Source organism: Phodopus roborovskii, unplaced genomic scaffold (genome assembly GCF_943737965.1).
Source record: "Phodopus roborovskii unplaced genomic scaffold, PHOROB, whole genome shotgun sequence".
NCBI classification, from domain to species: Eukaryota; Metazoa; Chordata; class Mammalia; order Rodentia; family Cricetidae; genus Phodopus; species Phodopus roborovskii.
In genome coordinates, this window is record NW_026125295.1 from 3,621,741 (window position 1) to 3,634,050 (window position 12,310).

The following is a 12,310-nucleotide window of genomic DNA, read 5'->3' on the forward strand; positions in this document are numbered from 1 at the left end:
AGGAAACTGAGCTAGGCAAGATGATTCATGCCTATAAGCCTAGCACTCAGAGAACACTGAGGCAAGAGGCCAGGGGTTTGAAATCAAAACATAATGGGAAAGCACAATTAAGACATCATTATTCTGATTTTAAAAAAAAAAGCTTATAAAATCCCTCCCACATTTGAATAAAGATTACAGAAGAACTGATTGAACCAACCTGCATTTCTCCAAATCTGTAGTATGACATTTTATACATAAGGCAATTTAACAGAGTAGGAGATCCAGCTTTGTCTACACGGAATTCCCCCTGCTGGGTGAAGTAGTCTCCCTCCTAGGGAAAGAAACCACAAGTCCAACGTCAGCTCAAGATAAAACAACAAACAAAAACAGAATGAGACTGACCCCAGCCCCATGCTTTTATCACCAGGTAGAGCTCGCTCTGAGCAAGTGCCCTCAACTCATCACTCTTTGGAGCTTGCCCTCCAGTGTCCCCATGAACTCCTAAATCCTCCTTGACTTGCAGAGGATAATGGTCAGCAAACTAGATAGAAAGAATATGTAGCACTACTTTTGTAGTAATTTTTATCAGGTTAATTTATAAATTTACCTCCCTACAGAGATAGTTTGCTATAGTTTTAAAGATGTAATTTCAGACAGTAAAAATGTTATTTCTGATTCGAGAAATCCCTTTTATAGGACTATGTTCTATAGATAATTTTATATGATTCAAATAATGACTGTATAAAATTATTTACTATGCCAGAGACATAAATCTTCATCATAGAGAAGAAAGGTTAGCTAAGCCATGTAAACAAATGAACAAATACACCTAATGGAACACTCACTATAAGGGGGGAAAAAAAAAAAAATCAATGAAGAGATGGCCATAGTTTAACAGATTCCTAAGGTCTACAGAAGCAAACTGCATATATACCTTGTTTCTAGTTAGTTGCTTAAGTAAAAATCACAGACAAAAAATAATAACAAGAACGATCAGCAGCTTCTTTTACCTGACAAACAGTACAGTGCACAAATCATATGCTGTTAGGTAAAGACACTGTAGCATGGCATACCATCTCAAGACACTCCTTTTCCTGACAGGGCTTAGTCTATAGTCTCAGCAGTTTGCAAGTACATGATATGCAGGTACTAACTATAAAAGGAATGCATTCTTTTCTTATGAGACACAAACTCTTTACATACTTTGTATTATCTATTCACAGTTTAAAAATAATATTTAAAAAGGACAGAAATTTGTGTGTGCTCGCAGTATGTATTTGGAAACAATCATGTTGTAACCTTTAACGGTGACAAGGAATTCATTAACTAAAGCCATGTTTGAAGAGAACAAAATTTCAGGTATTTGTTGTTAAGTACAGCTAAGGAGAAAATGTCACAGCATTTTCACCTGAGCAGGACATCTGGGACTATGCTTCATCTCTGCCTGTTTCTTTCTCCCCTGTCTTGTCTTTTGTGTCTCCTTCACCTGAGCACAATTCTAACTACCTGTCCTCAGAAGGTGGGAGACAGAAAATGAAATCTAACTACAAAGCAATTTTTTATGAGGACAAATAGAGGCATGGGTGTACCCAAAACGGCTTTGGGGAGGTGATAGTGCGCGGAAGAAGAGGCATTCCAAGACAGAACACTGAAAACCGGTGTCAGATGAGTCAGGCAAAGGACGATAGGCAAGATTCAGGGGCCAGAGTAGCCTGGCAGTGAGTGGTACAAGGTTGGCCAAGAGACCAGCAAAGGATGGCTAAGTTTAAAGGGCTTGCATTCCAGGCTTTTTTAAAAAAACAAAAAAACAGTGCTTTGCCAAGAGAAATACCATACTAAGATGAGGCTTTAACTACATTATTACAAATATTCTTAACATCACCATACACATGCTCACCCATCTTCAGTGGTGAGACCCTAAGTCTTGCCTTGGGCAACACATTAATTCTAGATCTAAGAAAAAGACCCAATGCTGAAAGCGTTTGTTGATTGGCATTAAAAAAAAAAAAAAAAAAAAAACCCTGCCTGTAGAGTCAGTTTTCTCTTCAAACCTAATGGCTCCCTTTATTATGGTATCTCTCTCTCTTTCTTTGCTCTCAATTTGTCCCCTGACTCAATCTTCCTGGTCCCACATGTTCTTCTCTCCTCCCCTTCTCTTTCTCCTAACTCCCTAGAGAAATGTCCAGAGACCTACAAGGATGACCCCAACTAACAATCTGAGCAACAGTGGAGAGTCTACCTTAAATGTCCTTCCCTTATATGCCATCATGGAGCCCTCATCTAGTAGCTGGTGGAAATAGAAGCAGACACCCACAGCTAACCTAAACACTGAGCCAAATTCCTGGAATTCAGTTGCTAAGGGGTCAAGACCAGGCTATAGAAACCTACAGAGACAGCTGACCTAACAAGGGGCAACTCATAGCTGATAGCTGGGAAATCAGCATAGTACCGACTCAGAACCCCTAAACGTGGGTCTCAGTTAGAAGGCCTGGGCAGTCTAAGGGACCTCTGACAGTGGAACCAGGATAGATCCCTGATACACAAAAGGACTTTGGGAGAACATTCCCCATAGAGGGATATTCCCTTAGCCTAGAGGCAGGAAGGAGGGCCTAGACCCTACTCCAAATGACTTGACAGATTTTGATGATCCCTCCTGGAAGGCATCACCCTCCCTGTGGAGTTGGGGGGGGAGGGTGGTGGGATGGAAGGGTGATGGTGAGGGCATGGGAGGGTGGGAGAGAGGTAGGGAGGCAGGGGGAGGGAACTGGGATCGGTATGTAAAATAGGAAAAAAAAGAAAAAACCTGCCTGGAGCACCCAGCTGACAGTTTTAATTCTGACTCAAATCTATTTGATCTCAAGGCCATTTTTCATATCTGTTGAAGGCTTTTAAAGCATTAAGTGACATGATCAATGAATGTCATATTTCATGGAAGACATAGGACCAAGGCAAAGACAGTCATTTCTAGATTATTGGTCTCTCAGATTTATAAACATTAAGGGTGGTAGTGGAGCAGAATGGAAATGTAATCCAACTGATGAAGTAAGAGGGTAGGAGAAGAAAAAGCCAGAAGGCCTGAGAAGGGTAGGATGGAGGCACAATCATGAGGGTGTGTGCTAAGACAACCATTAGTAAGGTGACCCCTTCGCCACGGGAACAGAGTGCACGAACACGAATCTAGACAGCACTGTCTACTACATACCCCTGCTGTTTAGCATTATACTTTCACATATATATATATATATGGGGTTATCAATCTAATGGTGTTGATGGCAACCACTGGGTGTGATAGTGCACACCTTTAATCTCATCCTTAGGAGGCCAAGGCAGGACCTCAGTTCCAGGCCAGCTAGAGCTACACAGAGAGAAACCGAAAAAGGGGGGTGGGAGAGTGGGAGAGGGGGAGGAGAGGAGAAGGGAGGGGGGAAGGGAAAGGGGAAGGGAAGGAAGGGAAGGAAAAGCAGGCAGGCAGGCAGGCAAACAAATGAGCTCTTTAACATGTCCAGTGTGGTCCTTACCCGAATGTCTTTTGGATGCTCCCCTTCAGCTATCCTGACCATCCAGAGGAACTTGTTGATATCGTCACCAGAATAGCCAATAACTCCTCCAAAAATAACCAACACATAATCAACATCCAGAGACCTCATAATTTTATAGGCGGCTGTTTCATTAGAAGACATAGCTTTTCCTACCTGCAGGATAAAGTAAAAAAGTACATTTTTACTGTAAGATGGAATTCACTGAGCTTGATATACATGAATTTTGGGTAGGAATTATTTTCCACGAATGTAATAAACTTAGAGAAATTCACTAACATCTTAAATATGACAACTATTCTACAGCTGAAGTGTCAAAATCAGAATGTATGTTTTAAGTTCTAGAAAATTTGCATTTTAAAATGAACAAAGGCGAGCTTTTAAAAAGATAGTTTCCTTTCATCCTCAGGCTGGGCCTGGCCCATGATTTTCAGAGCAGACTCTTGTGAGCCAAGCAGACATCAAATCATAAGCCATAACACTCACAAAACCCGAGTCCCATTTATTTATGACCTAGTTATCTACTCAGACTTTAAAGCACAGATGTGAATTTATGGAGATTCACTATATAATAGATTGAAGTTGTACACCTGTATTTCTTATACAACATAAAATAGTTGTTTACAAATTTGCAAACTTTTTCTTAAATTTGAAGTGTAAAAATTATACATCAAGTATTTTAAGTTCCAGAGTTTGCCTAGTTCTCAGCCAGCTACATATATGAAAAGCTACTGGAAACCAGCCTGCAATTCTGAATACATAATACTACTCTTGAAACCAGAACGCACAGGTAGACAAGTATTTTAACCTGTTATCTTTCCTGTTTGATTATAAAGTCTGAGTAACATGAAGTCTTTTATTCTTTAAAAACAAACAACAATGCCAAGTCCTCACCAGTGCTATGTGACTGTTGTTCCAGGTGTTATTATCCACCAGAGTAGTCCTGTTGGCCATCCCAGCGATCTGATAGCCATAGTCCCACCAGGACATGACCCGAGCGTGTTCATCTGTATTTTGTCTTAGCCAAAAGTATGCTTCTCTAAAATCATCTAAGATATTTCTGGTACTGAAAAGAACCACAGTATTATTTTAAATGGTGTTTTTAAATTGTGAAAGAGATAATTAAAATTGAGACATTTAATCACTGAAAGTTTTCATTTAAAAGATGGTAGTTAAAAGCCCTTGGGGGAGGGGAGGGGGGTGTTTCCCAAACTAATGTGCAAACAAATCACTTGTCTTATAAAACATCAGATTCTAATGAACTAATAAGTCTGATCCTCTGCAAATCTGTAAGATCAAATGTGAGTAGGAAGGTTAGGTGCAGCACTGTGAACAGCTGCTGGAGTCTGGCTATGAGGAAACCATTAGGGCCTGTTAAGTCACAGCTAGCTGGGCCCCGCCCCAGGTTTCTCAGGTAGGCTTAGGGGGGCTCCATAATTTGCATTTCTAGCAAGTTTCACACTAATGATGATGTCCAGTGACCACTACATATGCAGAAAGATTTTTGAAAAGAGCACAAAATATAGTTAATACCACCCATCCCAAAGGTTGGGGAAAGGCCACATGAAAAACAAAGTAAAGTTAGGGGGTGGGGTTACCCTAGCATGTGGGTAGCCCTGGGTAACATCTCTACTATGGCTTAAAAAGTAGAATCAGAAGCAGAGTTTCACAAACAATACTTTTTTTTTAGACAAAATAAAAAGGATAGGCCTAACCCTTCCCACAACCGAGTTGTTTCCTTACCCGTCATGATTGTAGGAGGCGAGGACTACACTTGGACTGGAATAGGCATTGCTGGTGACCCACGTGCAGTGAACAGCGAACATCATGAGGAGCATCAGCATGAGCATGGTCACAATGCTTTTGATGTTGGGCCCTAAGCCCTCTTCCGTTTTCTCTTGCTCTGTTACGTGTTTTCTCACTTTACCGGCCTGAAGACGCACAGCAAACAGTGAGAAGAAGCCTTGCCACTGTACTTGGTTTATCAACACAACTGGGAAAAGCGCGGAGAATATTAACCCAGCAATAACTCCATGGTCAGAAAAGATGCAATCAGATATTCTAAGGGTGATAGGGAGATTTGTTCCTTTTAATTCAATATAAACTTTAAAGTCAATGTGAATGGGAAAATACACTTAAACCCAGGAGCTGATCTCAGAGCAAACTTATCTCTACAGCAGAAGGCAGCTTTTAATTAACTATAAAGGAGTTAACCATGGAGCTCCCCTCTGACAACAAAAGAGTTCTACTCCTGAAACCTAAAACCCAGATTAGGCAATTCCTAGGAGAGAAACTCAATGCACGGATGCACACACGTACACAGGCCCTTTTTGTAGGAGAGAACAGACTAGTCACCACCTCTAAGTTAAAAGGCTGATTAAAGAAAAAAAAGTAAAATATAACACAGGGGCACGCTTAACATAAACCTTCACAAATTTTAGAGTAACAAAAGAATTCCAGCCAATTCTTATACTACAGCATTCCACTGCTTATCAGTATTGATAAGTTTAGTCAATATTAAAATAGTGAAGCCTAATAGTCATTCAAGACAAGTGTTCTAATTCTTAAGTGTTTCCCACAATTTTGTCCAATGCAATCTCGCTCCCATTGTTACTAAGGTTTTAAAAGTGAATTCCACTTATCAGGAACAAATAGGTGTTAACAAACAAGAGTTTAAATGCCACTTTCAAACACCAAGTTACCACTTTAAAGTTTTATACATGGGCTGGGAGAATAGCTCAGAGTTAGAGTGCTTACTTAACATGCATGAAATGCTGGATGTTGACTCTCAGCACCAAGGTCACACCAAACTCAGACTAAGGACAAGTGAAAGCAATGGTCCACATGGTTAAGCCCAATCAGAGGGGTAGGTATTCTCAGATGTGGGAAGGTAGTAACATACAGTGAGTGCTTAGGGAACAACTGGCTAAAAAAAAAATTAACAATCCCTCCTCTGATTCCATTCTGTTTCCTCTGAGCTGGAAGATCAACTAGGATTTACATTTTGAAGCCAGCCATGGAAAGAAACTATGGAAGTCACAGCTAGTCCACACCCTCATTTCAGCAGGCCTCCATCTGGGGACACTCCTGGCACTGAAAAGATGGAGGCAGCGCCTCCTCTTACCTTGTCATACAAGTTTCCAGGGTTTCTTTTGTCGTCCTCATCACTGCTGTCCTCCACAGGTGGGTTTTCCCTTTTCATGTCATCTCCCAAATAGTGCTCAAAAACATTGGAGAAGGCAATTGCAGACAGCATGCAGACGACTGGGGTCAGAGTCAACATGAGCCGCACCATCACGCCAGCAAAGTAGACAGCACTGATTGCATACAGAGCAACTGCAACGACAGGTTCTCAGTCAACACTGAGGGGAAGTGCTCACAGGAAACTGTTAAATACCACAGTACGGAACAAACCTGCAAGGAGGCATCTCACAAAGCAACTGTTTCAAAATTGTTAATATTGACCAAACAGTCCTGTTGAGTTGACTAAACGAAAACCATCACCAGTTTAGAGAAATGTAGTATTATTCAAATTTCATTAATTACAGATACGGAAAAGTAAATGTAATTTGTCAATAGCACCACACATTATAAAATCCATAGCTGACAGGTGACAGTGAATTTGCGTATTACATCAGTAGGCACATGAGTTTATGGAACCAACAACAGAAAGGCAGCTCCAGTGTCTGCCAAAGCCTCCTTTAAAGCAAACATAAGTGACAAGAACACTGACATGATGGATGGACACCTGTCAGGTAGCACTTAATGACAATTAGCCTTCCACTAGCCAGAACTCTAGAGAGGGTGTTGACAGTCAGCTAAAGGCTGCAGACTTCAGAAAAGCCAATGAGGTCTTTGGGTCCTATAGCATCAGAAGCTACTAAAAATATTCATGTGGATAATGAATGGGTAGGATGTAAAATTCATATGCAGGCTCTATATTTAAAAAGTAGTAATTAGAACAAGTATACACTGAAAATTCAACTAATTTCTCTTGGCTAAGCACCTCCATGAAATAGGAGAAAAATGTTCTTGAACATAACATATGTAAGTAAAGGAAAACAAAACATTCAAGTGAAGTAATCTCAAAATGGAAAACGAAGTATCATTCTGAATCAAGAGTTTATTAAAAATCTTACCAAATACTCTTTCATCGTTGATGTTTTTGATGCAGAACCATAGGCCTGCTGGGAAGGTACATACAAGAATATGTAGATCAAAGAAGAAAGACACCCAAGTCGTAGGCTGATGCTCAGACACTGATGCAATAATTGGAATGTGTATTTTTGCATACCTGATATTAAAATAAAGTTCATTATTATTTACAATGAAAGGACAAAACGAGTTCCTTTTAGATGAGGAAATTTTCTTTGATGAGCGGCATCACTCTTTCCCCCAACTTTCCGATTTACACTTGTATTTTAACTGATGTAGCTATAGTAGAAATCAATCTGTTTGGTACACACTGGTCAAAGAAAAGCTCATCAAACTGCTGGCTCAGGTTTCTAACCCTTGCTCAGGTAGGTTTCTGCAATCCAGCTCTATCATCTACACCTACATCAACAAGCTTCTCCACCTCTTACTGGTGGCAGAAACACTTACACTCAGGAACTCCTATGCTCCAGTGCCTTTGTAGACAAGAGGCTGGCATGGGTGTGAGAACAGAAAAAGCCATTTTGCAAACACTCTGGGATTCCAAAGTAGCCAAAATGACTTTAGAAGTGTAGATATAACTAACACAAGTAAACTTTGGAATTCAGCTTAATCAGAACAATCTTCTGTAACTGGTTCCTTCCAGACCTCAGGATCCACAGGCTAAAAATAGCAAACTTGCACAGCAGCCCTTACGTGTCCTATCAGAAGGACACTAGATCAATAAATGGGGTAGGCAGGATTTTACTGGACCATCTAGAAGGCAACCACGAAAACAGTGACATCCTCTCAGCACTAGGTCATTTAAAAGACAGTTTCACTGAAATAGTTGGTCTAATTCCAAACCCAAGTTTTAAAAATTAGTTCTTTTCTATAGAACTTTTCAAAAATGTACCAGATACTCTTGCGTATTTCAGATTTTCTTAAAGCAGTAACATAAAGTAACTGCACAAAAAGTCCTTCATGCCTATGTCATAAATCTGCAACACAGTACCCTATTAGAAAACTCAAGATGTAAATTTTATATTCATTAGTTTAAAAAAAAAATGTCCCCATCTTTAAATGACACAAAAGCTTCTGACAAAACAATAAGGAGTTAGCCACAGCAAACCAGGAATACAGAACTTATGTCTTAAAACAAGTGTATTCGCTTCCAACAGCCTGGGTATTTAGTAGTGACTGGAATGCTCACAGCATAGAAAACAGGGGGAAAGGTTATTTGACAAGGAGGCCAACTTAGTATAGCTGAACTTACCCAGTATCCCATAATGAATAAAACCTGCCACTCCATGGAGCAATGTAACCTGTAAGGAAAAACACAGGGAATTCTCTGTCTTTTTGTTACTTTTTGTAAATTCTCTTTCTGGGGTGGTGGTGGTGGTTGAGATTAAGATCTCCTTGCCACATACCCCTCCTGCCCACAGCTTGCCTCAAACTTTCAGCAACCCTTCTACCTCAACCCCTCAAATGCTGCAAATACAGCTTTATTTTACTAAATACAGTAAATTAAAAGTGTGTGTGTGTAATGGGACTGGAGGGAGAGCTAAGTGGTTAAGAGCACTGGGTTATCAGAGGACTCGGGTTTGATTCCCAACACATATAAGGCAGCTCACAACAGTCTGTAAATCCAGTTCTAGGGAACCTGACTGACATCCTATTCTGGTGGCTGTGAGCACTAAGTAAACACAGTATACAGATGTACATGTGGGCGAAACACCCATACCTACAAAACTAAAGTAACAATTATTGGTGTGTTTTGGGCGCATGCCACGATAAGAGCAACAATTACAGTTGTTGTTGTGTTGGGAGCACTCCAGGGCATACGTGGGAGTCAGAAGACAACTCTGTGGTGTTGCTTTTTCTCTTTCACCCAGACCACATTCGCAAGCACAAGCACCTTTACCAGCTGAGCCACTGTGTCAACCAATTTTGTCATTTCAGAGCTTTGTTACTTTTAACTATGGATAATTCAAATCAATGTTCAAAATAATGTTGGTTTTATTTAACAGGTGCCAATACATTTTCAAACGCGTAGCTAGGAGACTGCAGTCACACCTCCTCCATTCTGTGCTGGGCCTGTACAGAACACCCCCAGGGAAAACTGGAACTGCTGTTCAGGACTTGTGAGCTCAGGTTAGAGAGTAAGTTAGATCTGAAGCATGCTAAAATGATGTGGCCAACAGTCTCCAAGGTAAGAGAGAGTGTACACAAGAGAAGGTAATCACACACTGCTTATCATAGATGCTGAGTCCAACAGTTTTGGCTCTTTAACAGCAAGACAAGGATGTCTGTGGATTTACAAGAGTCTGAAAACAGTAAGTTAAGATAAACTTGTGTTTTCTAAAGTCAGGAATGATGGCTCTTAACTTGATAATTGATATTGTACAGTATTCGATACTAGGATAAATGCAGTTATGTGAGAAGAACCCGTGAAAGACTGTTCTGGAACAACAACCTTGAGTCACAACTTACATTTTACAGGCAATGGCACCTACCTGTGTATGTCAGATAGATGACACTAAGGAACACAGCACCTGCAGCTAGTGAGACACCCAAAAAGAAAAGGGTCTGGAACTCCTGCTTTGTCAACCGGTCTCTCAAATACTGCAAAAAAGCGTAAGCTTGCAGCAATGCAAAGACACCTAGTCAATCAAAAAGAAGGCTTGTGTGAATATCAACTCAGCATTTGCCAATGCCATTTCAACACTTTCACTCACAAAGGACTTAGAACCCTAATCCTTCACACCAGAGACTAGTTATTTCATCTAGCCAACATTCCCTGCATCAGCTGACGGTCAACCTACCCATTAACGCATCTGAAAAAAATCCCACTGCACATTTTTTTCTAAAGTGATCAGAATGTAGCAGCCAACTGTGCATACTGACATTACCATGCATCACTGTCGATTTGAGACATTAGTTATTTCTGTGCTGATGTGTTGGCTAGTTTTTTGTTAGCTTGACAGAAGCTAGCGTTCTCTGAGAAGGGGGAGGCAGAGTTGAGAAAAAGACCCCATCAGATGAGACTGGCCCAGGAGGTTCTACTGCCTTGATCTTGATTAAGGCTGGTGTGGGGAGCCCAGCTCACTGTGTGCAGGGCCACCCGGGAAGGTGGCCCTGGGCTGTATAGGAGAGCAGGTTGAGCAGGCCAGGGCAAACAACAGTAAGCTCCCTACTACGTTCCTGCCCCACTGCCCTCATCATGGGCGGTGAGCGGGCCGCTTAAGCCAAATGAACCCTTTCCTCCCCAAATAGGTTTTGATCAGTGTTTTATCACAGCAATATTCTTAGAAATCATGATATAATAAGGTAGCTGGAAAACTCATTTTCATTATCAACATAGAAGAAAAATGATTCAAGGTCACACACATTTTAAGAGGACAAAACATTCTACAATGTCCTTTCGTCTCAACTTCAAAAACTTTTCCTTACCTGCAGCTGCCATGTGCTCGCTTGTTCTGATTGGTTGGAATCCCACAAAAGGTATCTGCATGGATAATATTAAACCCACAATGTAGAAAGTGCTATAAGCTATAAAAACAAAACAAGAAAACAAGGATAATTTACTACTGCCATTAAGTACTCAACACACAAATATATTTATAAATCTTATTTTTGGAAAGTTTTAACAGAACTTTAGAATACCTCCCACCCCAGCTCCAACAGGGTTTCTCTGAAGCTTTGGAGTCTGCCCTGGAACTTAACTCACACAGATCTGCCTGCCTTTGCCTCCCGAGAGCAGGGATCAAAGGTGTGTGCCACCACTGCCCAGCAAGAATAGAATCTTGAAGTGACTATTGGATGTGTGAATGTTAGTTCATTATAAACCATAAATATTCTATCCATTTTAAAAATATTTTAAGTGTTCATTGCAGACTTAAGTTTCAGAGAATTGTGCTGCCTTCTTTTCTAGCAAATAGAATCAAGTTTTTAAAATCTGTCATTAGTAATCAATGGTAGAAGCCAAGAAACTGTATAATTGCACATGTACTATCATTGCTATGGTTACTAATCCAAAATATTCACAGTCTCACAAATGCCTAACACCATCATTAACCTACACAAGTACCTGCTAGCTTCACAAGCACTGAAAATTTTATGTCTTCCAGACAGTCTCCTTGTGTTCTGTGGATAGAAGCTTAGAAGTCTAAAAAGTACACCTGGCTTTCTGCACGATGAAGAACCCAGTCACAGAAGACAGGGTCCGACACGTGGCCCTCCTCAGCCTAGGTTGACTTAATGCACAGAACTGATGAAGAGGGTTGACAATCTGTGCCAGATTGGTTTCCACTTGCATGATAAGACTATAGATCAAGATTAGGCAATCTGGCTAGAGAGCATTTGGAATCACTGAAAGTAAAACTTCATCTGAGTTGTAAAAGGCCTACCTAAAAGAAGCTGATGTGAAAATATTCTATTCATAAAATGTATTTACACCACTTTTATAAATAAATGTACGTGATGTTCAGTTTTGGGCAAATAAACTACTATAAAAAGGGAGTCTAGGGTTCACTGGAACACAAGAAGTTCCTCCATCCCCTGCCTGCCTGCTATGCTCTGTCTAAAAGTATCACGGCTCCATACCTAACTTAGTTATATGTATTGACTTTTAAATTGAGACCTATTAGTTTAAATGTTAC

At 40.5% G+C, this 12,310-nt stretch overlaps 1 protein-coding gene across 1 annotated transcript in view; it reads right to left on the reverse strand.

The window, feature by feature from the left end:
* The window catches only part of Stt3b (STT3 oligosaccharyltransferase complex catalytic subunit B), a 70,528-nt gene that overhangs the window by 5,919 nt on the left and 52,299 nt on the right, over positions 1-12,310 (reverse strand). Inside the window, exons 6-14 of the mRNA XM_051202032.1 lie at positions 11,103-11,201; positions 10,166-10,312; positions 8,926-8,974; positions 7,658-7,812; positions 6,643-6,854; positions 5,262-5,449; positions 4,413-4,584; positions 3,501-3,674; positions 200-313 (exon numbers count right to left, since the gene is read on the reverse strand). Of these exons, the coding sequence (XP_051057989.1) occupies positions 200-313; positions 3,501-3,674; positions 4,413-4,584; positions 5,262-5,449; positions 6,643-6,854; positions 7,658-7,812; positions 8,926-8,974; positions 10,166-10,312; positions 11,103-11,201 (1,310 nt within the window). The remainder of the gene's footprint in view (positions 1-199; positions 314-3,500; positions 3,675-4,412; positions 4,585-5,261; positions 5,450-6,642; positions 6,855-7,657; positions 7,813-8,925; positions 8,975-10,165; positions 10,313-11,102; positions 11,202-12,310) is intronic.